This window comes from Talpa europaea (assembly GCF_964194135.1).
Source record: "Talpa europaea genome assembly, chromosome: 7".
NCBI lineage: Eukaryota > Metazoa > Chordata > Mammalia > Eulipotyphla > Talpidae > Talpa > Talpa europaea.
This window is the reverse complement of record NC_140074.1, coordinates 70,819,783-70,844,879: the sequence shown is the minus strand read 5'-3', so window position 1 is coordinate 70,844,879 and position 25,097 is coordinate 70,819,783. Positions and strand designations below refer to the sequence as shown.

The 25,097-nt window shown below is 44.8% G+C and overlaps 2 protein-coding genes across 5 annotated transcripts in view; one reads left to right on the top strand and one right to left on the bottom strand.

Annotated features, from left to right (window-relative positions):
- The window catches only part of GNE (glucosamine (UDP-N-acetyl)-2-epimerase/N-acetylmannosamine kinase), a gene marked incomplete at both ends in the record, with an annotated part of 52,895 nt that extends 52,625 nt beyond the window's left edge, over nucleotides 1-270 (top strand). For all 3 annotated transcript variants that reach the window (XM_084237511.1, XM_084237512.1, XM_084237513.1), the window contains one exon: nucleotides 35-270. In XM_084237511.1, the coding sequence (XP_084093637.1) occupies nucleotides 35-270 (236 nt within the window). The remainder of the gene's footprint in view (nucleotides 1-34) is intronic.
- A 4,086-nt stretch (nucleotides 271-4,356) lies between these two features.
- CLTA (clathrin light chain A) lies at nucleotides 4,357-24,883 on the bottom strand (the record flags this gene model as incomplete). 2 transcript variants are annotated; one of them, XM_084237509.1, is made up of 7 exons in its annotated part: nucleotides 4,357-4,794; nucleotides 5,766-5,801; nucleotides 6,881-6,934; nucleotides 11,122-11,233; nucleotides 15,908-16,025; nucleotides 17,919-17,956; nucleotides 24,667-24,883. In XM_084237509.1, the coding sequence occupies 7 exons, from the start codon at nucleotides 24,881-24,883 to the stop codon at nucleotides 4,623-4,625; spliced, it is 747 nt and encodes a 248-aa protein (XP_084093635.1). In that variant the 3' UTR covers nucleotides 4,357-4,622. The 2 variants fall into 2 exon arrangements, with proteins under 2 accessions (XP_084093635.1, XP_084093636.1); XM_084237510.1 differs by lacking the exons at nucleotides 5,766-5,801; nucleotides 6,881-6,934.
- Nucleotides 24,884-25,097: the final 214 nt, after the last annotated feature.

Sequence of the window (25,097 nt, the reverse complement as noted above, 5' to 3'; positions counted from 1 at the left end):
CACTCTCGCTGAAACTTGTTTTGTGTTCCTGTAGCTGGAACAGCTTTGGGCCTTGGGGTTGTGAACATCCTGCATACCATGAACCCTTCCCTGGTCATCCTGTCTGGAGTCCTTGCCAGCCACTATATTCACATTGTCAAGGATGTCATCCGCCAGCAAGCCCTCCCATCTGTCCAGGACGTGGACGTGGTGGCCTCGGATCTGGCTGATCCCGCCCTCCTTGGTGCCGCCAGCATGGTTCTGGACTACACAACCCGCAGGGTCTACTAGGCCTCCCTGGGGTGGATGTGGACCAAAACTCGAGAGCTCCTTTGTGGATTCAGGTTGTCTTTTAGACGAGCTTTTCTTAAAAAGCAAATTTGGTATTTTAATTTGGTATTTGGCAGGCAACTTTGGCAGAGAATTTTTTGCTTTTTGTCTCCTCTTTCAAAATCGCCTTCCTTAAGCCCCATTTTTGTAGACATTGCTCTTTTTGGGATCATTTCAGCTCAAAACCAGTCACAGTTTTCTGTGCCAAAAATAGCTAGTAGACCAGGAAGCCTTAGAGTTCTGCTGATTAAATGTACCTTGCTCAGCATGTGAGGTCGATACTGGAGTTTGGATTAATAATCCTTCCTTCTCTGAGCCTAAATAGATTGCAAAAAGGGATCCAGTCAGGGAACAGAAGATCTCACCATGACAGGCGTAAGTAAATTTTTTTAAACAGTTTTATTGAGGTATTTTTAACAGCATACAATTTGATAACCTTTGACATATGTATATACCTGTGAAACCATCACCACAATCAAGAAATTGGACATCAGTAACCCCCAAATGTTACTTGTTCAAATATGTTGTTACTATTATTAGCAGAACTTGTGAATAAGGTTTAGACCTGGGATCAGAATTACTGCGGCTTTAGTGTTCTTGTCCTTATCACTTAAGGGCAGCTAAGAGGCCACTAGGACGCAGTCCCTGAAAGGTGATTAGTTGTCCCAAAGGGATCTTTGCTGCTGAAAAGCAGATACCTCTCCCTTCAATAGCATTTCTTACTATGTGGCATATGACTCCGGAGAGTCTATTAAAGCAGTGTGTGTGTGTGTGTCATACCGAGAGCTCACATACGTAACTCTGGATCCTGGCTAAATAAGAGTCTGTGCTTTCACATACATCAAGATACAGTGTTTGGGCTTCCCTGGTGGCCTAGGGGTTAAGTCTCACCACTATCACTGCTGCAGTCTGAGTTCAGTTTGCTCCCTGGTGAGGGAGCTAACCCACATACGGCGCAGCAGACCTCTCCTGTCTCGTCTTCTGTTCCCTTTAGCAGTGTATTTCAGTAGATCTGCCTGTTCTGCTCCCCACTCTGGTGAATGCTTTCACCTCCTGCACCTCTGGCCTATACCCCAGTTGTTCTACACAAAAGGAAAAAAATAGATTAAAAAAGATTAAGGTGCAGTGTTTTACTAATATCTACTGTTTATTAAGTGCCTATTCTGTGCCAGGCTCTGAACTAGGTGCTTCATATACATTATTCTAAATTCTTACCACCTGTGAGGTAGATGTTTTAATTCCCATTTTATAGAAGCTTAAACTAAGAGTTAATGTGCCTATAGCTTTGTGGCTAGTGAGTTTTTGAGACAGATAGGGTTTGATCCCAGGTTCCTCTGTGCTTTTTGCTAAGCCACACCACCTCTCAAAAACTTTCAAAAACGTGTATTTCCTAATTTGCTCCAGGCTACCAGAAGCTTTAGTAAGAATCTCATTTGCATTAATTCTCGCTCAGCGGAGAATTTAATCAAATAGTCCTCTATGCAGTGGAGATTTTGCCAATACAGTATTTGGTCTAGTCGCAGGTTTTTGGGGGTACTCTCAGATGATCTAAAAAAGCATATGTGCATGTTTTTCAGATTGTTATTTTAGGAAAATATGAAGGTTTCCGTAACACGTTTTCAGTGTTAGCATATAAAACTACGTGAAGGAATCAAAACTAAGTGAAGGACGTGAACTTAACTTCCTGCTGGGTTAATGTGGGTTAACTTCCTGCTGGTAAATTGGTTAATTCCAAGAACCGTGAAATAATCTCCAGGTCCTGGTCATCTCAGCATTCCATGGCAATCCCTGGGAAGGAAGCTGGTTTGCTTGGTCATCAGTGTCTAGGGCAAGACAGTGTGCTGGGAAGGGGATCAGGTGTTTGGTGGACTCCGTAACCACTCTGCAGGCCAGAAGATTGCATTGCTGCCAAGTTTTACACCAAATATGTGGAAGGATGATACTGAACCTAAAACCAATTCTCAGTTTTTTATTAAATTCATGGAGAGCCTAATATATTCCAATACAATTATTACATAATCACCTTAATTTATTTTAATGTAAATATCTTTATGTTGCTGTTCTGAGATAAATTATAAAGAAAAAAATAAATACATTTCCTTGTGGAAATCTTAGGTTTTTTTGTGTGTTTTGTTTCAACTAAAAGCATTCCCCTTCCCAGAAGAGATTTATATTGTTGCATTACTTTTTGAAGGTCCTATTACTTTTTGAAGGTATCTAGTACTGCTCTCTCAACCAAAACAATCTGATGAATAGAAAGCCATTAAGTGACTTCTAAAATTTGACAGGAATAGCACAGTGGCCCTAAAAAAAAGTTTGAAACTAAATGGTGAACACTCACTAAGCCCATAGCCAAATCCCTCTTTATGAAGCCCACATGGGTAATGTAGAACATGAGAAACAATTCCCAAGATACTACAATGTGTAACAAAACTCAAGAGGCTTCCAGCTCTAATTTTTTCTTATGGCCTCTGTGGGCCAGGAGTTGGTGCTGGGCCAACAGGAGGCTGGGATGCTCTAGACATCTCTTTGCACATAGTTTCAGGGTCTCCATGTGGTCTCTGTGGGCTTGTCTGGGCTTCCTTAAAGCGTGGAGGCCTCAAGGCGGTCATTTTTCACATGGTGCTGAGGGGCTACCAGCTAGTGTTCAACAAACCAGCAGTAAGCTGATCTGCCTCTCGCAACCTAGTCTGGGAAGTCACACAGCACGATTGCTTTTGTGATGTTATCCGAGCACCTCTTCACCTCTTGTTCTGCGGGATGTCAGAGGTTTTACTGACTTTTAAAAAAAAACTGCCACATCTGTCCTCAAGAAGTCCATCTGGTGTGGGAAGCAAAACCACCAAGACAATACCAAAAGGTGAACAGCCCCACGTAGATCACCACGGGTGTTCAGGGTGGGGAGGACGGGGGGACTAGGGAAGGCACTGTACAGGTGGCCTTTGAGCTACTTTTTAAAATGGATTTTGACATTTTGAGTGGCACTATTAAGGCCCAAAAGTAAAGAATGGACAACAGTGAGTAAGTGCTCGATTACAATCAGAAGTGGCTACACGGAATGAACGAGCAAAAAGGCCAGTGATACGGGCTAGGACGTAAGGAACACCTGACTTACGAAGCTTGGAAAGGGGGAAGACAGGAAAAAAAGGAAGGGTCCTTTCCTCTGCAGATGTAACTACCACAAGAGAGAAGATGGACTTTCCTTCTTGGCAACGGCGTGGCCAAAGGTAAGCTGGGCACAGGCGTTCCTGGATGTGGTACCACAGGAACTTACCTCAGTCTTCAACTTGTAAAAATCAGGTAACTATAAGCAGATTAGTGAAATGCAGTGCTTGAATCAATGATCTAAAAAAATGTGCCAGGTCCTGAGGGCAGATCATGTGTTGCTGCCTGAATGAGCAGCCTCCCAGAGGCACCTGTTGTATAATCAGGGCAATTCCCAACTTCCTGGGATGGAGACATTCTGAAGGCCACACTGTGCATCCAATCTGGATGCTACCTAATCAACCACATGTGGCCACTGAGCACGTGACATATCTCAGGAATGTATTGTCACTGTGTCCAGTGACTAGTGTACTGGCGAGCATGGTCTAGATGAAGGATTTGACAACAGAAATAAGAGCCAAGTGCCAGGGACAGCACAGACCCCAACACATTACATGCATCCCGAGTAATGGGCCAACCACATGCTAATGCCCTCCTGACTCAGGTTTACTGGGCAGATCTATAGGAAAAAGTCTCCAGACCCCCAGATAGGTTCCATCTGCAACATATTACAAGATCTTAGAGAAAGGGACCGAGATATGAGCCACTGGGGGAAAAGTCTATGCTGAGGTGGGGGGTCATACCTCTGTTAGTTAGGTGGGCAACGAGGGATGCACTTGTAGTAATGGAACGCCCTTTCCAAATGAAAACGCCCACAGAATTCTACAATCAATCAAAACTTGGAGCTAGAAATGCCAAAAGGAACTCTGCATCCCTTTCAACCTCACTCCAAAGAGCAGCAGATCTTGAGGTCAATAAAGAAGCTTTATGTTTATTGCTTGAAACAGAAATTTATTCTCAGAATAATGCACAAAAGCACAGGCTGAGGCTACCGTTGGAGGCTTCCCTCTCTTCCTCCGCCGCCTCCCCCTCCTCTCAGAATGCCAGGGAGAACACAGTTGAAGGAAACATGCAATCACAAACAATGATCAACTCTAAAGACAAAGGTTTGGTCCAAAAGAACTCAACATAATTAATCCAATTACTGTGAAGAGCTTCACTCAGTAGGATTAAGATATTGCAGATGTAGTGTTCCACGGGGTGGCTCTTCAGTGCACCAGGGGGGCCTGCTTGAGGGAGATGAGGACAGAGCGCATGCGGGAGACGTCTTTGGCCTGCTTGCTGGACTTGGGATTAAAGTCACACAGCCGGGCCACCCGTTCCCACTCAGTGCCTGGGGATGACTCATCAATGTCGTTTACAAAGGCTTCTTCTGCTGCCCTGGAAGCAACAACAAAGTATGTTGGTTTGGAGAACCTCCCCTCAGCTATGTGGCCACTGCCTTGTTACAAAAAGCAACTGCCTCTCTATGCCAGATTTAACGGCCTTCTGGTTTTCCAAAGAGTAACAGCCCCTGGTCTAGGGCAGACACGTGGCTAGCTCCCCTAGGCACTAGGTGCCTGGAGTGCTGTGTAAAATGTTGGAATACAGGTGTTTGGTTCAGGGCTCACTCTCTCTCTCTCTCTCTCTCTCTCTGTCGAGACAGAGCATTAAAAAAAAAGCAAGTCCTTGGCCAGCGACACACTGCCTTCATTAACAAGAGCAAGACAGGAGGCTGATCAAGAACTTAAGCAGTAGTTCATGTTGGGCGGCCCTGAGTTTCAAGTAAATTTTGAGACTTCTGAAATGCGCACAGGTCACTGCACGATAGCCTCTGGATGTATTCCTAAGGCTGGCGAGAAAGAGGCAGATCAAAAGGAATTCAAGACAAAGCTTCCATGCTAGCAGGCACTAGAGAGTCAAGCCATTCTGGAAGGGGGTTTGTTAGGACATTCTCCAGTTCAGCCAAAAGTTGGTCATTTCCCCTCCAGCCAGGTGCCTTGGGCCGCTCAGGGCCCATGGGCGGGGACGGACGCCCGATGGCTAAAGAGCCAACCCATGGGAGGGCTTTGGGGAAGATGCTGCTTCAACATTCTTTCACGACAAGGTCAGCCCACCCCCCCAGTTGAGACCTAAACTGGTGGGAGCTACAGCCGAAAGGACATTGGTAGGAGGCAGGAAGACACACTATATTCATCTACTCCAACAAGCATCACGGGCAAAGCAAAAGCAATGGAGATGACTGGTCTGTGGGGACAGGGTGGCACTCTCACAGGGATGGCCGTGGCAGACACCGCTGAAGCCCAGAGCCACTACAACACTGCAACTTCATGGCACACACAGTTAGGGGCAGTGAGAAAGGTTTACTTAACTGTTCTAGGCTGTAGCAAGGATGGTTTATGTTTGTGCTTAAGGTGAAGAGAAGAAAAGAAACAGGAGAAACTTTAGGTCAGATATAGAAAATGAGAATGAGCTCAATGCAGATGGTCAGTAAGCTAGACATGCCCTTGCCACTCACTCTACGCTTGGGAACGTGCAGCTGGCTTTGCTGGGCCACCCCGCCGCCCAGCAAACCCAGACTCGACCTTTCCAGTCTCCACTTCTACTCCAGAGAGAATGTGCAAAAGTCAGATCCAACACCACCTGTAAGTCCAGCATTTCACAAGATTCGTTGCAAATGCATCTGGGGGCCCAGGAAACCCAGTTCTGTATTCAAAGTTCAAAGGGAGGAACATCAGGACATAGTCCCTAGGAGGTGCTACAGACTTCGGCCTACTGCCCACCCTCCTCATCCATCCGCCCTCAGCTCCCTACAGCCAAAGCTAGTTCTAATTTTTAAGGCGGAAGCAGCAGGAGCTGATTCCAAGTCTTCATTAATAATGCTTCGATAGCAACAACCTTTAAATAAAAAGCTTTTCCAGAGGATATGCAGTTTTCTTTGAGGGAGGCCAAGGAGGCCCATATCAGACAGCTTTAGCTATCTTGACCTCAAAGTTGCAGGGGGGGTCTTTTGTGTCAGGGAAGCTAAGACAGGGCATCAGACACTGGCCACTAAACAATTTCCAACATGGAAAACCATAGACGATTACATGGGGACCACCCTCTGCTCTAAGGAAAAGGCTACCAACCCTTGTTCTTCAAAGGAATCAAGCGCAGAAAATGCTGCCCTCACTGGCTCCTTAGCCCGAGACTTTGCCTTCCCACCTGGAGCAGGCAAGCAGCAGTGGGGGCAGCAACAGGTCAGAACCCACCCCTGCCCCAAGGCCTGCCCAGACAAGACCATGAATGACCCACATTTGGAAAGGGCGTCATGATTCTGCAAGACAATCAGTGGCTCACACCCCCAGCTTATCAACTTGTAGGCAGCCCCCACAGTGCCAATTTGAAATAATTTAAAAAGCAAAGAAACTTGTGACATAAAAGGAGCATTAATTCTAAATGAAAAGTAAAAAGAATCAAAAGAAAAGGAATTAGTTTTGCAACATACACATAACCAATCACGTCAGCGAAGGGTTGTTTGTAGAAAGCTTCATCTGCCACCCTAGACAGCAAGAGGTCCAAAAGGCAGGCAAGCAGGCAGGAAAAAAGAGAGAACATTGAGAAGCAGAAACATCTGAAATCCACAGTAGAGGCTCACATGTGCTCTGGAGAGCTGCTCCCAAGGCTCCGTCCTAACCCAGCGGGCTTCAGTGCTGGAGGCCCCAGCAGGGGCAACTCTCCCGCTGGCCATCGCCACCAGGATGCTCCAGTGTAGACACTGCCAGCTTCACCCCCTCCCGCTGCCTCACCCAGCAACAACCAGCATTTCATAAGCACCCCCTTATGGGCTAAGCCCTTTTACAGACATTATGTTGATTTGCTCCTCGATCCTAACAACCTAGGGCTCTGAGCACTGCCCGACGCTTAGAGATGAAGCAATTCAGACACAAGCGGCGCCGGCGGAACTCAACCCAAGCTGCCTGGCTCTCCTCATTCTACATTAACGCTTCTTCCCAGCTGGCGTGTGCTCAGGAAACCAGGCTACCCTTCTGACAGTCCCAGTCAGCACCACTGGGCATGGAGGCTGCCAGACACCAGATGCCACAGGTCCCAGAGCCAGCTGTAGCTGGGACTACTGCTTCCCCACACTGGCTGGATGGGAGCAATTTTCAGTCTCCTGGGAATACAGGTCCTTTCAGACTCCCCACCTTAAGATAAAAATGCTAATGGGCTGGTGGAAAAACCCGTAGATGAAGATCCTGGCTCTAGCTCTGTATCCCTTACCATGCCGGCAGTCTGTGCCAGACTTGACTTTCACAAGGTACAGCTCAGAGGCCAGGACTTCCGCCCTCAACTCTCACATCAGGACTGGATCAAGAAGGTAGGGATCTGGAACCTTCATGAAGGGGGCCATGCTGGGTAGAGAGTTTACACTGCAGGAAACAGGCTTTGTCTTGTCCCTGGCTGAATTCTGGAGCCCGACCAGCCCATAGTGTCTACTATGGGTGGGCAGGGACCCTTCCTCAAGGAATCCCTACCCTGTCCTTTGCCAGGTTAGTCTGGGGCATGGAAGTAGAAAAGGCATTTTTATAGACAATCATGCTTGGTCATTAACCTAAGTGCCACATTTATTTGAAGGGAAATTCTAGTAATTTTCAGTTTATTTTTAAACTCACACATACCCTTCTTTTCCATTTTGGTTTTGTGGAAATTTAAAGAAAGCAAAAGGAACAGCCTGACTGCAACTCAAAGTGAGTCAGCAAGAAAAAAAAGAGTTGTTTGTGGGCAGAATGAGTGGGAGGGAAAGGAAAGGCAGGCACCTTGTAAACCCACAATCCTTGTAGTTTACACAAAGGACTAAACCTAACGGATTTCAACTGTGCTCACTTCTGTTGGAAGAAAATAAAGGTTCCAAGACTCCTGTCAAGGCATCTCTAAGACATCAAAAAGCTTGAATGTCAGGGGTTCTAGCTCCTTTGCAGTAAGCCCCAAGACTAAAGTGTCGGTGCCAACACTGCCCTGTCAAAGTGACAGCCACAGAGGGAAGTGAAAACCATGCACGCCAAACACAGGCAGCCCCTGACCTGTTTGTTCTTCACCCTCTAGTCAAGGGGGCCTGAAAAAATAAACAAGAGAGGGGCCTGAGGGCAGCAACCTTCAGGTGAGACAAGGGAATCCAGGGAGGGGGAGAAAGAGGACCGCCTTCAGGTCCCACCCCAGGGCACTCAAGAGGCCCACAGACATTTCAAGACCAGAGTGGGTATGGGAAAAAATGTCTACCATCACTGAGAACCATGGATTCTGCAAGCTTTTGCAAGACTTGACAGGTCTGCACAAAGCTACCTATAATTGGGGGTGTTTCTGATGTGGTTTGGAAAGGAATATGGGCTGGGGCCATATTCTTGATCAGTAAAATTATCCAACTGTAGGAGCCAATGACTCTTCAGACTGGCTCCTATGAAAAGAGAATTCTTTTCCACTGGCCATCACTTAGTAATTCATGGCTTCTGTGTAAGACATATAGGCTCCAACTTGGGATAAAGGAGGGAGATGCAAGCTGAGGACACTAAACTGTGAGGGCAAGGCTGTCTGTTGATTTCATCTGCCCCCGCCCCCACCTAGCAGTGCCTGGTACAGATGTGCTCCCAAGGCTCTGGGTGAGGGCATCTGGAAGTCAAGAAGCTTAATGATATTCTCAAAAATAGACCCTACCTTGCCCCAGTCTCCTCTTTCAAATATCTCTATCTTATCTTTGTGGTCCCCTTAAACATCCAGGGAGAAAGACACTTGCTGGAAATTAGCACCCTAACTTTCTTACGATATTCACTTACACCTATAGACAAGGAGAAAGAAGAGTCACTTTACATATAGGGTTAGGACTTTAAAATTTAATATCAAATGTGGGAGGGGAAGCAGTCAGCATTACCGAAATCTCCAGGGGAAGGCATATGCCCCTGAAAGAAGTCTCCCAAAGTGCTTCTATAATGGCTCCCTCTGAAGAATCATTGGAAACATCCCTCTGTCCATGAAGCTAGTGTGCCACTAGCTGCACATACTCAGGGTCCTGCCCTTGGCTGAGAGTTTTCCACACAGCAAGTGATCCCGTTTCTAAATAGCTCTCCATTCTTAGAAAGTGGTGAGTTCTCTGAACTTCTGGGATTCATCGATCAATCCATCCAACCCAATCTTCTACAATCCCAAGTAAAGAAACACACCAACGTCCCAAATCAGTGTCTGCAGGGACTAACGTCTTAAGACTGCGCTCCTAAAAACAGCTAAGATCATCCTAAGGACAGCTGATACTGTGGCCAGAAAGACTCCTTTCTTTACAGAAGGGATACAGTTTAACAAATCTGGTTTAAAAACATGTCTACAATCATTTTTGAACTCTGAAATTTGACTCAGGGCCCCCAAACCAGAAGGGTCAGCCTGATTATACCAACCACTTCAGAGCAGCACCACGGAGGCAGCCTGTGGATAACAGCTTCACACAGTATTTGCACCAAGCACCTGTCACCTTTCCTTAGATATGTGCATCTGGGAAGCACCTTGAACAAGCACAGGGCATGCAACAACCTGCCAGCACTTCATATTAACCGCCAGCTCAGCAGACACACCGGCAGCTGATCCAACCTCAGGAGCTTGACACTCAGACAAGAGAATGGCCATCGCCATACCTGTCAGAGATGCCAACAGCCATGCCTGAGAGTGCATCCTCCAGGAAGGAGGCTTGAGCATGGCACCCAGAGGGAAGCTGACAGAACTTTTGGCCAAGTATGGCCAAAGTAGTAGCTAAAGGCTGCTATGTGTAAAAGCCCACCTGTTCTGCTATAGTTGTCAGTTCACACTTCGCTGGAGGAATTGCATCCGCTGGAGCTGCTGGAGTTATAAAGGCACCTTGACCCCTGCTGCCTGTGATGCCAGGAACCTAAAGCTCTTTACCCGCAGTCCGGTCTGGCCTATATACACACTGAAGTGAGCAGTGTGGCTGTCCAGTCACAGCTGGGGTCTGAACACAGCAGGGGGAGCAAGCCCGGCAGAGGCAAGCAGCGTTGCCTCTGCCCCTCTGAGCTACACAAGGCGCATTACAGACCAAAGCTGCTGGCCAGCGGTGATGAAAACCAAATGTGTTTTCTCTCCACAGCTCCTTAGCCTTCAGTGAGTGGGTAAATTCTGAAAAGGCCATTTTTAAAAAGTTAACTCAATATTTTCTTAAGCACAGATAAAAACCAGGAAAACCATTAATTCTTATGTCATTTTGCTGGAACATCCCAGCAATCTAATTACAAAGCACATTTTCCTGCTAATGGACCCTTCTTCACAATGCAGCTTTCGGAGAATAGGGCTGTCCTCAGGATATGCAATATAACCATGGCTGTAATCATCCCCCGAGTACTGGGATGCTGGCACATTCATGACAGCGACCTTTCATTTCAGGGTGACATTTTTACAGATGGACCTGATGCAAGAAGTGACTTTCCTTTTGATGGGTCACACCACTGCTGCGATGCGTATCAGTCAAGCTCTCAGCTGAGCTGAGCTCCCTCCAGCTGGAATGGCTAAATCACAGGCTGACTTATACTCACAAGACCCAAGAGACTTGCGACCCTTCTGCTTCAAGCACTTGTAAAAATCTGCAAAGACATTTCACCCTAAAAGAGGCAGCAGCTGAGCCCCTACACTGGCTGCTGGAAATGGATGGGATTAAATCCTCGAAACCCAGCTGTGTCAGCACCAGCATGGACTAACCTGTTGTTTGCTTTTGTTTTCTGTAGCTGCTCGTCCTGCCTCGCGTACCACTCTTCCAGCTCCTTTATCGCTTTCTCTTTCCACTCTGCTTCTTGCTTCCGAGAGTTGGCATCTTTGAAAGGAGGAAAAAGACAGACCATATAACTGAGGCAAAACAGAAACTGACGTTCATTTCATCTGTTTATCTTCTCAAACGCACACTGTGTGCAGGCACATTTGCGCGTGTGCTGGAGGCAGAGCAAGGAGGGAAAAGCTCATTTTCTCCATTTGCACACCCAGCTCTGGGAGTCTCCTGTTCCCAGTGCCTCACCACATGTCACCTCAGTCCATTGACACCTTACAGGATCACTGGTTTTTTGAGAGCTAGCGGGGGTGGGGTGGTGGTTTATGGGGAGTGGTAGAAATACTGACTTTTAATAGGAAAAAAACCTTTTGGGGGCACCAACTGGGGAAAAAGCAATTACAGGTGATTCTTTAGTAATGTTGTCATTATTTCAGGATGGATACTAGATAACCTATTGATAACTCTTCTCACAAACTATTCTAGGGGTTTGACAATTAATGCTTTTTTAAAATATAAGGTGGCCCTCTTGAATATGGTAGAAGCACTTCTATGAGCCAGAGAACTATTAGGAAAATTACTAGCGATGATTCAGGAACCAGGAAATAACAGAGCATTACAGGGGCCAGAGTATCTATTCGTACTTAGACCGCAGGATGAGTTTGTACAAAGCCAGCACAGAACAAAGTGAAACTCCTATGACGAGAACTGTGTGGGGGGGGTGAGAAAGGGAAATCATTAACAGGTAACCAAAAATTCAAGGAATGCTAGAAAATGCACATCTCTCAAGCTTGCCAGACTGGAGTCTCAAGCATGAATTGTCTGAGCACTAAACACGGGCTTTCCTGAGACATTCAGCTAAAGAGACACTTGTCAGTAGCGAGTGGGAGAGAAATAAAGGCCACAGCTATTGCTGCAGCAGACACCTGATGTTACTTTAAACTCGGCCTTAAGGACATCTAGCAAGTGTTTAGCAACATCTCATTTAAAACTTATAACAATTCTAAGAATGCAACTCCAGTTCCATGCTCAGCAGTGAGAAAAACTATAGCTTACAGAGTTTGATTCCTCTTCCTAAAGGTTTTAGTAAGTGACGGAGCCAACATTAAAGCCCAGGTCTGAGACTAGTGCATTCTTACTTCAGTAAGCTGCCTCCAGAGGGACAGAAAGGGAGGCAAGCTTAGAAATAATCCCCAAGATGTGACTAGAAGGGGGTCACCAGTGATCCAGACAGGAGTCAGTAGAGAGCCACAGCCAGAACCGAAGCTGCAGTCTGTGTTGATGAGGCCAGAGTCTACTTGAAGGGACGAGATGAAGTAGTCTCGGGCCTTTTTGGGACCCTTGCCAGAAATGCAAGGGTTACAGTGCTCACCTGTAGAAGGCAGTGTCTCCAACTACTAGAAACTGCTAGTTAAGAGCAGCTAGAACATTCAAATTATAAAGAACTTCATATCTACTATTTATCAGAAGGTGATTCTATCAGGAGAATTATTTCACTTGGATTTCCCACTTGACTATATAGAGTAAGCTTCTGATATGCATCTGTCTGTGGCAGAAATGAGTATGTGGAGTGGAGAGCTCTGAGAAGCGTTCAGAGATGATGCTGTGGGCTGGAGGTGCCATGTGGAGAAGAAACTGAGACGCACTAAATTTAAAATGTGTATTGTGTCTCATTTTCAAGGTGGTGAAATTACTTCCAAAAAATTACTATTTGAATGGAGACTTCTTTCAACATATTCTAATGATCATTTTTTTAGGAAAGAATATCACACATCAAATATGGAAATTTATCTCTGAAAAATTAAACTAATTTAAATAAAAACTGACCAGCTGCAAACTGTAGTTACTACATAAAACAGCCCCTTTAAATTATTTTTTTCTTTTACTGAGTTATAAAATGATACTAGCAATAAGAATTTAGCTTTTTGTTTGTTTGTTTGTTTTTTGCATAGACGAACTGGGGTGCAGGCCAGAGGTGTGAGGGGATTCTCCAGAGACTAAGTGGGGAGCAGAACAAGCAGATCAACTGAAACACACTGCTGAGGGGAACAGCGGTCAAGACAGGAGAGCTCTACTGTGCCATGTGGGTTAGCTTCCTGGCCAGGGGTCAAACTCCGGCTGTGGCGGTGATAGTGCTGAGACTTAACCCTTAGGCCACCAGGGAGACCCAGAATTTAGAATTCTTAAATGCTCAGCTTGAAGGGAGAAAGAATGCAAGTCTAATGCGATCTCTTTGAATCTGGGAAAGGGAAGGGAAGAGAAGGAGAGAGCAGGGGTGCTGGCGGCTGTCTCCTCCTGAGGCCTCCCTCAATGTTCACAGAAAAGTGAAGAGTATGAGAATGTGGCAATCACTTAAGCTAAAACCAGTGACATGGTTCTCTACTTTTAGCATCTTGCGCTTTCTCACAGTTCTCACAAGGAAAAAAGGTGAAACTGAAGAAACACCTAGTTCATGGACCAATTTAATTCAATTGAAATAGAAGGGGAAAAGGTTTGAGTTCCCCCAGGGAGGCATCTTGACTTAAAACTATTCCCAAAGTGCCCAATTTGATAACTGAAAATGAAAATGCAACTTCTGTGGGCACCAAAGTATTCTCTCTCCATGGACAAGACAATTTTGCTAAGATTTAGGAAGAGAAAAAACATTTTAAAAAGCTCCAGTAGGCTGTGTGGAGATTTCTGGGCCTACTAAACATAGAGCTTCCATCTGATCCAGCAATTCCACTCCTAGGTATTTACCCAAAGGACACAGAAACATCAGTTCCAAAGAGCGCCTGCACCCCTATGTTTATAGCAGCACTATTTACAATAGCTAAGCTTTGGAAACAGCCCAAATGCCCAAAAATAGATGACTGGATCAAGAAGATGTGGTACATATACACCATGGAATATTACTCAGCATTCAAAAAAGATAAACACATGCAATTTGCAGCAACATGGATGGAGCTGGAAGGGATCATGCGCAGCTAAATAAGCCAGAAAGAAAAAGAAAAATACCGGATGGTCTCACTCATAGCAGGAATCTAGAAAACTTAAATAAGGGACCAGGAAAATGAATAACTATAAGAAAGTGAAACTCAAAATCAACAAAAAACTATGAACCAGACACTCTATGGGGGGTGGGGGAGGGGAGGGATTGGGGTGAAAATAAGGGGGGTGCAATTGTATGGGGAATATAAAATAAAATTTATTTAAAATAAATATCACTTCAAAATAAATAAATGAATAAAAAGCTCCAGTAGTATGAATACCAACTAAGTCTTGCCTCAAAGTGTAATCAGAAGAGAAACAAAGAACAAAGACGGACCAAGGCTGCTAGCACCAAGGAGACCTGTGTTTATCTTTCTATAACTGCACTGGCCACTGCCTATGAGCCACATGTGATTATTTAAATTATTAAAATTAAGTAAACTGGACTGGAGTGATAGCAGATTAGGTATTGTTTGTGTTATCTGGGTCAAGTCCCTGCCTAGTTCTGGGTGTCAGTCACCCCATCTGAAAAGTAAGGAGTTACATGTTTTTACTATTCAGTGGTTCCCATGAGGGAATCTCTGATGTGGTTATACAGAGTAACGTTTCAATTTCTAGAAATACAATAAAGTATTTAGGCATGAATTATGTGATGGTTGTGACTGGTTCACTTTATGTTAAAGTTCACTTTAACATAAAGTGAACCAGTCAAAAAGCAAAACTCTAATTGTGTTTATATGCCTCCTTTATATAAAAATAAACCAGAATGGCTAAATGTTAATTATGGAATCTAGGAGGTACAGATGTTTGTTTTACTCTTCTTTCAACTGTTCTGTAAATCAAATTTTAGCAAGAAGTTAAAGAAAGACACGCTATGGATAACACCCCCATACTCTGCCATACCCTCCCCACCATGTACAGACACCAACTCTCACCTAATCTTGACCAACAGCTGATATTCCGTTTATGCATCTTCACCAAAGGCTAGGCTGGCTGGCACTGATCTCGGACATGGTTTGGCTGGCAACAAGACAGTATGTCCACTACATGCACAGTGGCTGAAGGGATGGGTGCAGACTCTGAACAGGGCAGAGCTAGGTTGAAATTCTGACTCTACCACTTCTGAGCTGTGTGATTCCATCTATCTTTAATCCTCACTTTCCTCACCCATAAAAATACTAAAACTTACCTGACAGCAATATTAAGGTAAGAAAAATAAATTGTACACGTTTCTTAACATACCTCACATTTTCCTCCTGAGGTTACCTTAAATTCAGCCTTCAAATGACAATGGACTGTGCAGTCTCTCGCAAGAATATAATACCTTCAATTTATAAGGCACTCTCATAATTACCGTCAGACTACTCTTGGGGTCAGGGACACTGATTTTATACTCCACAGATGAAGAAATAAGACTGTGCAAATGTTTGAGCAACCAAGTGCCCACAGATGCTAAGTGTTAAGGATGGGTCTGACCATGGCCTTTCACATCAATTCTGGAGCTCTTTCCACAGCACCAGCTGGCTCCTCCTGAGCAAGAATGCTTAGTGACTCTCCAGGCCACCCCAATCCTCACACAACGGCCTGTGAGCGAGCATCTCCAGAAGGGTGGCCTTCAGACCTTTAGGTTGGGAAAGAATGTTTTTCCAAATACTAGACAAAACCATTATGCCCAATTCAAGTTAAAAAGGGATAAACGCAGAGTCAACTATTCCACTGAAAACAGACACCAAAAACCAGAAAGGGATTCCTTACCAAGGGCTTCCAAGCGTTCCGTTTGCTCTTCTCTCCACTTGCGGATACTCTCAGGCTCTGACTGCAATCGATCCACTTGTGAAATAGCTGCGTAACTGTCTGTCGGACCATTACTCTCCTTAACACAAAACACAATTACACTCTATCAGTACCAAAACCTTCTTCCTGAAATGTGTTTTATCCAAGCTAGAAGCCCCTGGTCATGTACAGCACTGACGGCTACTGTAAACTGTTAAAAGAATTACCTTAAAAGCAACAACACAACCTGAGATATGTACACAGGGAGTTTTCAACACTACTGCACATAATCCCTACAATCCTCAAGGGAGAAGAAGAGCTGTTATATTACCTGTGAATAAATGTGACGTGAGTGGGAGGCAGAAAAGTCAGAGATGGGTAATCCACTTACTAAAAAACAGTGTTAGCAGTTTTACTTTACTCGCTTGACAAAGAAAGAGACTATGATATCTTCAAAGTAACAAGGTACATACAACAGAGCAAGTACTAGAAGCTAAGACTTCTAAATGGTATGACACAATAGGGAAAAGGTTACTTTATACCACCTCATCAAAAACAGTGAATTCTAGGAATGAAGAAAGTTCAAATATGAGTCATGGTGTGTGGAGGGGTTGAGAACGGGTAGGATTTAGGGACGAGTTAAAACTCAAGTAGAATTTAATCTTTAGAGAATTATTTCACCTAGTGAACTAGGGAATATTACTAGGTTAACATAATCAAACTATAAACAAAAATCAAAAGAGTACTGCTTACAGTAGTATTAACCAAGTTACTGGCACTTTCCATGAGTCAAAAACATAAAACCTTTATCTCCTAAGCACCCTGAAAGGCAAGTTTCTATGCCCCTTCACAGCAGGTGAATTGAACTGAGGCACAGAAATGATACATCCAAACTCACTGCTAATAAGAGATAAGGCCAGGATCTGCATCCAGATCTAATTAGGTTCTAAACTATGGGTGGGAAACTGTAGTCCCGGCCCACTACCTGTTTTTTAATTTCACATTATAGCAACAGTAGTTTGACAAAGACCTTAAGACCCACAGACTTTATGTTTACTATTTTACAGAAAAAGTTTGTCTACCTTTGGCTTTACCCATTAACTAATGTCATCCTTTTTGTCAGTTAATTAGTTTAGGGATGGGCTGAAACACAGCATAAGCAAAACACCACATTCTTCTCCTAAGCTACAGTGATTACTTTCAGCTGGTCTAGAGAGATATGCAGACCTTTTGCTGGGTGACTGGGAGAAGTGCAAACTGCCATCTTGTTTGAGATAATACAACATGAGAGGCCTCAAAGAGCTACAGTTCTTTTGCCACCAGGAAGGCAAGCTGAACATGCAACTGCCACCTCCAACAGCAGACAGAAGGGTCCTAAAGAAACTAAGTCTGATTCCTGGCCCAAGGACAACCAGTTCTTCTCAGAGTTTTTTCAGTTACATAAACTATAAAGTTCTCTGTTTACACCAATGCAAGTTGGGCTGGCAACTGGAAAGCTTCGTAACAGAAGGGAAAAAAACAAACACGAGTTACTTCCTCCCCCAATACAACCTGGAAGATTCAAATGCTTGCCCCACCACATACTACCTTTGTTAGACAAATTGATTTTACCTCTGTGTGCCTCAACTTATTCGTCTGTAAAATGGGAAAAATGGTAATACAGGTCCCTCAGCCTGTGAAAAATAAGATTAAATACAAACAGTGCCTGACACAATGTACAGCCCAAACTAGCCATCATCGTCATCATGAAAGGTCATTTCTTGAGAATAAAGTTGGTAACACTAAGGTTAATGTTAGTGTTAGGTCAATGAGATTGTTAGAAAATGCTCATTAATGTCACTTCTCTTCAAATCCCTTCACTTTGGCAGGTAACATACCAGCTACTAATATATCCAGGAAAGTCAAAGGACTGGGGTCCTTTCTAAGTCAGTCAATTTACAAGTAAGGAAGACTCTTGACCACTATGATTCAACATAATCAGAGTACTCTGTACCTGGTAGTATTCACCATTCATCACTCCATCAACAGCATCTGCAAGACATAAGATTTTAGTCTGTCAATCAGAGCTAATGAAATGCAGGACCTACAAAGTAATATAGTATCGTATGCTGCAGGTACAACAAGCCACTAAATGCTGTCCCTGTGCTGGATACTAAATATGACTCTGAACTACCTTCTATTTAATGAAACCAAGATGTGCTTATAAACAATGACTTCACCTGAATGTGGTCAAATCCCCAAGCTCTCAAGCCCAGAGGCTTTTGAGATTCCGGCAGAAGAGTCTCATAGAGCAAGACTGTTTACGAAAATTCTGGAGAAGGCAAAGGAAAGTGTGGTCTAGAATGACTCAGTAAGCAGAGGTGTGCAGCTTCACGTTCAAACCAAGATGCTTTCTTGGGGTGAGGACACTTTATCCTTCAGATGGAGTAGGACTGGCACCCGAAGGTCTTCATTTGAGACTTCTTACTAATTCCACTAGCCCATATGATATTAGTCCAAGACACTAAGATGTGAGCAGGGGAAATTAAATCAATGTCCTTAAAGAACATAAATTACAAAAACTCAAAGTGTGACTTTTAAACTAGTCTCATTAGCATTCAAAAGCTAAATCAAAAGAGTCCATCTTAAAAATATGAAAAATGTTTTTCTAATTAAGACCTAGAGATAAATTACCCACCCAGTACAAAATGGTAGTCCACAGGCTGAACATATTTTATTTGAAATACAAAGTACGAAGTCAGGAAATTTCACAAAAGCAGGATTTTCAAGTTCGGGAGGAAGGACAAGCAGGGAAACAATCTGGGAATATTGGGCCTGCATTCCTAAATTGCCAGTAAGTTCAGAAACAAGGGCAGCCTTTACATGGAGCATGCGTCGGTCAATTTTCCAGTCTTCACTAGCACATCTTTTTTTTTAACCCCATTCTGTGTCTCACTAATTCAGTCACTTCACTGATCCCAACAGCAAGCTCTGCTAACTTCTGCCCTGACCCAAGAGCCCTCACTAAGAGGCAATCTGCACAGGGCTGCACACACCACCCTCTGGACTAGCTGTTTTGCCTTCCCTCAAAAGCCTCAATATAGACAAATAAAAAATCAGCTTCCATCCACCCATTCTATATTCTTTATAATGTTAGTTGACCTATAGGTTAGTCTACCTATTATGTAGGACTTTTAAATATTTTTCCTAATTTTTTCAAACTTCAAGGGCCATCACAATGCAAAGGGTGAGAGAGGGAAGATGGGAGACAATGAACTTTTAAGAACCTAAGAGGTAACAGGAATGCTCAGCAGCTAGTGCAGCCACCATTAACAGGCCTTCAGAAGGCAGCACATGGAAACAGCACAGCTTTCTTAGAAGCCTGGGCCGGGGAGTCTCCTGTTAACAGATTTCATCAGACCACTGGTCTTCTTGGCTCCCCACTAATTAAAAATAACTACCTATTTTCGATAGCAACCCTAACATTTATCCATTTTTTCAGTTCTTCTGCTTCTCCCAGTTACTCTATCTATGTTTTGGGAGTACAGCAAACTTTCATAGATCATTTCCCTAGTATGTCTCACTGACACCAATACATTGTTTTAAAAATGGGGAAATGGTCACTCAGCCCCCTGGTTTCCATCCTTCAATCACACACCAAAAATTTCTCTCAGTAAAACGAGACTTCCACAACATATGCGCTCAGTAATCATCTGGATCACTAAATTCTCAATGACTAATCACCGCCAGGTAGAGCTAAACACCCCACAGACAGTAAGTTTCAGTGCTCACAACAAACCTATATGCACAGCCCTTCACAAGTGACCTTAGAATACAAAAAAGGTCGCTTAAGAGATGCATGTATTTACGAGATAACTAGATTTTATTTTACCTCATTTGATAATCAGCCTTTAAAAAGGCGGTGCTCAATCCCAGCAGGGACTCTAGCAGAAGTCAGGGGAAAGAGCAGCTGTTAGTCTGATACATACCAACCCAAGATCTAAGCAATGACCAACCCATCTTGGCTTTGAGCTGTGTTTCAATTGCTGGTTATATATCTTGATTATTTCAACAATTTCTCATATTTTTCCTAACCCAATTTTCCTGTTTTACTCTTCTGATAGTACAAAGGTGAGTGTCTTACAGTTTTTATCAGTGGCTTTTTATTACTTTAAGCTATTTCTGTGCCATCTACCCAAAAATTTTTTAAGCATTCTATCAAATACTGAAAATAAGCTTAGCCCAAAACTAATAAAAATATTTGGGGACATATTCAACTGTTTCTCTGTAATAAATTTCTTGATGTAGAAACCCTGAGCCACAGGGACATCTACTGTAGAGACTTCTAAAACACCAACCCCATTTGCTCCCTATTTACCATTTATATTACAACTAGCGCAGTACATGAGCACCCATTTCTCTGACTTACTGAAGACTGAGTTTTTACATTTTTGTGGTTTTTTTTTTTTTTTTAAGATTTCTTTATTTATTTATACAAGCACTGGGTACAGTCAGAAGCGCCGGAGGGTGAGAGAATTCACCAGAGCCAGAGGGGAGAGCAGAGCAGAACAGGCAGACAGATGGAGGACACTGCTGAGGGGAGCAGCGGGAGGCAGGAGAGGTCTGCACACCATGTGGGACCCTCCTCCGGTGGCCGGGGAGCAACCAGGGATCGAACCGGCGCTGCAGAGGCTGCGGGCAGCTTCGTAACCCAGCGCTCAACCGCTGCGCCACCAGGGAGAACCTACATTTTTGTGTTTTTACACTTTTGCTGAGTTGATGAGACAGTAACTTAAGGTAGTTCTGTTGTGCCAATCTTATTTCCTGTGAATAACCACACATCTGACATGTGGTTTCCTTTTCTACTGAATTGAGTTGTGCCCATGTTAGCTTTCATCTTAGTATTGTCTATATTAATTGTTCTTCCTCTGATATTACAAACATTTTCCCCATTGTCTTTTTGTATCACTGATAATATTTATACCTAGAACTACTTAACCTGTAGAGAGACACATCCACTTTTCCTTTATGATTTCTGTGTCTGCTTTTACGCTACAGGCCTTTCCTATTCTGAGATATTCACTTTTCTTCTGGTGCTTTAAAAAAATGCCTCTAATTCATCTGTAATTCATTGCTGTGTAAGACAGAAAAGAGCAAAATCATTTTAAATCTTAGAGTTTACACTGGCTAGTCTAGCCAGGCCTACACTCTAGTTAATAATTATAGCTAATATACTAACTATCCAGTTAATATATTCCAGCCCAGGGCCATTCCCAATAGGAGAGACTTTGATCACTACCCCATACACAAAACTAGAAGCAATTCCCACCCCATATCGCCTTTGAAATCACATGGTGCCTGTCCTTTAGGTCCAGACTCATCCAGACCCACCAGCAAGTACTTTGAGCTCTTATTAGTTACTGTACTCATATAGACATTCAAGTGGCCCAAGTCAAAGGATGGCCTGCTGCTATAGAAACATGCAGAAAGGTCATCTAGGGCTTTGACTTATTAGGAAGAACAACTAAGCTAAGCAACCTGATGCCCCAGTAGGAGATTTTCTAGGGCAACTCAGGAAGTCCAGACAGAAACATGGGCCAAATAAGTGTGTAGATATGAAAGACTGTCTGGCCCAAACTCACCTTCAACTTCCCATATTCCCCAGCCACCTAAAGTCAAGCAGACCTGGGTCTGAATCCCAAGTGAACCATTTATTAGCTTGCTACCTTGGACCACTGCTTAACTTCCAAGATGATCAGTTCTCATCTCAAGTAAAGTGATACTACCACTTAGCTTAGAATTATTGTGTGGATTATAAAGTACAGACAGCACCCAGTATAAGTCAATGGGCAGTAGTAGTATGCATGAGATTTCCCTGAACTCAGCCCCACCACTGTACCAAGAAAATTACTCTCTTCCAGAAAACTTTCCTTGAATTTACCTTTCCTTTCCCATGTCTTCCTTTTTCCTCCTCCAAGAAAGTACTTGTCAGAACCTAAAAGGGCCTCATTGCCATATTCTCTCAGTAGCTCCTTAATAGTCTTATTCTCCTCCTCCCTCCTCAGTCCGCGTGACTGAGGGCTTCTCAACAGCTCTAGACTTACACTGCCTCTTACCTTACTACTTGTTCCTCCTCAGTAGCCCCTAAGCCACTTCACCCAGCAGATTACCTCTCACCTCTAAATACAATCTCTTCTCCAGATCTCCTAACCACCTGGGTGAGAGAGTAATAAAGGCTTAGGCCTAAGCTCTCTGGTTTTGGCCTGCTTCAGCCTCCATGGGAGTTGTCCCCAAGGCTGGGGCTACTGAGATGTATGTTCTTTCCCTACTCCTCAATCTGTCAGCGCCTCTTGCCAATACACCCCTGTAAAACCACCATGATGTCAGAAAGAGAGATCCCTCCTATAAACTGTTTCCTCAGTAAACCCTCTCCCCCCACACCCCTACACCTGCAGGCTGTGTTATGACGCTCTCCCTCCTCCCAGGTACTATGTACAGGTGCTCTCTGATGCAATCCTACTAACCCTCATGTGGTGCGTATTTGCACCGTTTACGGCAAAAAATGAGGCAGGGCAGTGGTAGCAGTGGTGGTTATTCAAGCTGCTTGAGACCACAAAGCTTGCACTCAAGCAATCTAAGGGGATTGCACAAAATTTTAACCACTAGAAAGCCTCTTAGAAAGAAAAAAGAAAATGTCCGACTACCGCTTCCCCCCATTATCCATAAGTAGAATGTTCCTTTTCATGTAATTTGCAGGGTGTTTTGGGGGCCTGGGAATACAATTACCATTAATTTATAGGGAAAAAACTTTGAACACTCTCAGACCCAAAAAACAGCTAACCAAATGATACCATACAGGGACATTCTACTTACAGATAAAGGAGGAAACCTATAGTTCTGTAATTCCCAAAGAAAGTGCTAACCACTGCACTATTTTTTCCCTGACCACTGCACTATTATCAACCTTGCTGTCAGAGATCTGGCTCTAAGTCACATAAAAAGTCCTTCCTAGGAACTAAGTCAGCAATCATTTCTTCCTTCCTTCCCTTTGCTGAAAGCTTGATGCACAAGGGACCTGTGCAGCCAACACATTCTCACCCTTTTTACCTCACCACATTGCCCATAAGATCTGCTGGTTCTACACAGGACCCTTGGACCTAGCATTTTTGCCCATTCCTTTCTGAGTATCTAATACATGTGTAACACTCTTCAAGGCACTGGGGATACAAGACTGAGCAACAGTAACACTGTCCTTAGCCAGGCCCTAACTATGGGTCCTTATTCTCTCAACTCTGTCTCTACCCAGGCCAACCACAATTGCTTTACAGAAATGACAAGCTCCTATCCCAGTACATCCCTCCTAAAACAGCTGCAACAGAACATGGTACAGTGGAAGAGTGGGGAGACTCAGGGCTCAGTAATCATCTTATCTTTAAGAACTAACTACTCCTTAAGCAAGTCATTTCTCTGGAGGACTCAGTTTTCTATTAAATGAGCAAAGTGTCTAAAGAACCAAAAAGTAAATTTTATGATTTTCAGACAAATTACTTAAAGGCAACTTCATCTCCCAGTCATGGTCCAGTTCAGTCCAGTTTGTATGCAGTAAATCACATTTTCAGGCGCTTTACATGTTCTCATGTTAAGTTCTTATTGGGGCACTGTTTTGCTTAGGAGAGAGTATGGTGTCATATACAAATTAAGAGGCTGCAAACCAGCACTCACTTCCAAAAAAGATTCTGCCTGCTAACATAGGAATTTGAGATTTCTGAGTCTGAACAGCTTTATGCACCAAAACCTCAGTATCCAACACTCCTAGTTGCTCAGCCAGCATGTTTCTCTCATGTTACCTGCCTGGTCCCTTAAGGTTTGCATTTAGGGTGGTATAAACAGAACTACCAGCCCCATCAACGCCCTCTTCTCCTTCAATTGCATGTTTCCTCCAGTAAATGAAAAGTCACATCTCCTGTCTTTTAGCTAATTTCCTACTTCCTCATACTACTGAAAGCATTCCTTCCATTGATCCTTTCCTCCCACCACCACAATCATAAGTATCACATACAGATAAGGCACAGAGGTCAAATTGGCTAATCTTAAATTCTTCTTGGGTAACACTGCCTACCAAAGTTGTTCCTATAGGAAGAAGGGCTCCAGAAACCCCAGCTGTAACAGGCTCAAGAAATGATAAAAGTCTTGTCTCTCTTAAGCCTAAATTTCTTTCTCCGAAGCTAGACTCTCTTTCCCGAGCCCCCCCATTCCCGCTTCCTTTCCTCCGCATAGCCCAATATTCTGTGCACCTAAAGTGCTTAAGAGCCGAACCGCGTGGTCATTTTCAGTTGTATGCCTCAAAAACTACACCACTACTCTTCCTAGTTTTCTGCTCTCCTTTCCCAGCTGGCCAGTCACTCTGGTCAAACTGCGCCAATGCGGCTGTGCTCCAGAGGCCAGGCCAGGCTCACGGCCCACCAAGTGCTCCACGAAAAGTTCCTGTGCCGAACCGGCTCCTGGGGCTCCGCAGCCCGACTGTCACCTTACTCGCTGTGCTTCTCGCTCCAGCAGCACCCACGAGCGCTCGGACGCGCAAGCCTGAGTGGGCTGCCCGAGCCGGGGCGGCTCTGCACGGCGGGGCCGGGGTCTCATTTCCTCTTTGCGCGCCTCGTCGCCTCCCGGCTCAGCAAAGAGCAGGAGTTTCACCCGTCCTCACACCCGCTCCGGGCTGAGCTTCCACACACGCCCGCCCGCCCCGAACGCGACCGCGCTCTCACCGGGACCCCCCGGCGGCTCGCCGTGCGGCTGGGGGCCAGGGGCGCCGCCGTCCAGGATGGCGAAGGCCTCGTCGTTCTCGATGCCCGCGATCTCGCTCTCCTGCTGTGCCAGGAAGGCCGCGGCCGGGTCTTCTTCGCCGGCGCCGGCCACCCCGTTCCCCAGCGCGGGACCGCCAGGGGCACCGGCCGGGGCGCCGAACGGATCCAGCTCAGCCATAACGGGCAGTTCAACGGCACGGACACCGACGCTGACGGCCAAGCCAACCGACCTCCCGACACGGCGCCCGGCAGCGGCCGCTTCGGTGGCGACTGCGAGCGGAGGACAAGCGGGAGGAGGGAGGAGACGGAAACGGAAGTCCGAGCCGCACATCCGGTTAGTCCCGGCGGCGCTGGCGAGCTGGAGAGTCGCAGCCAATCGGAGAGCAGCGATG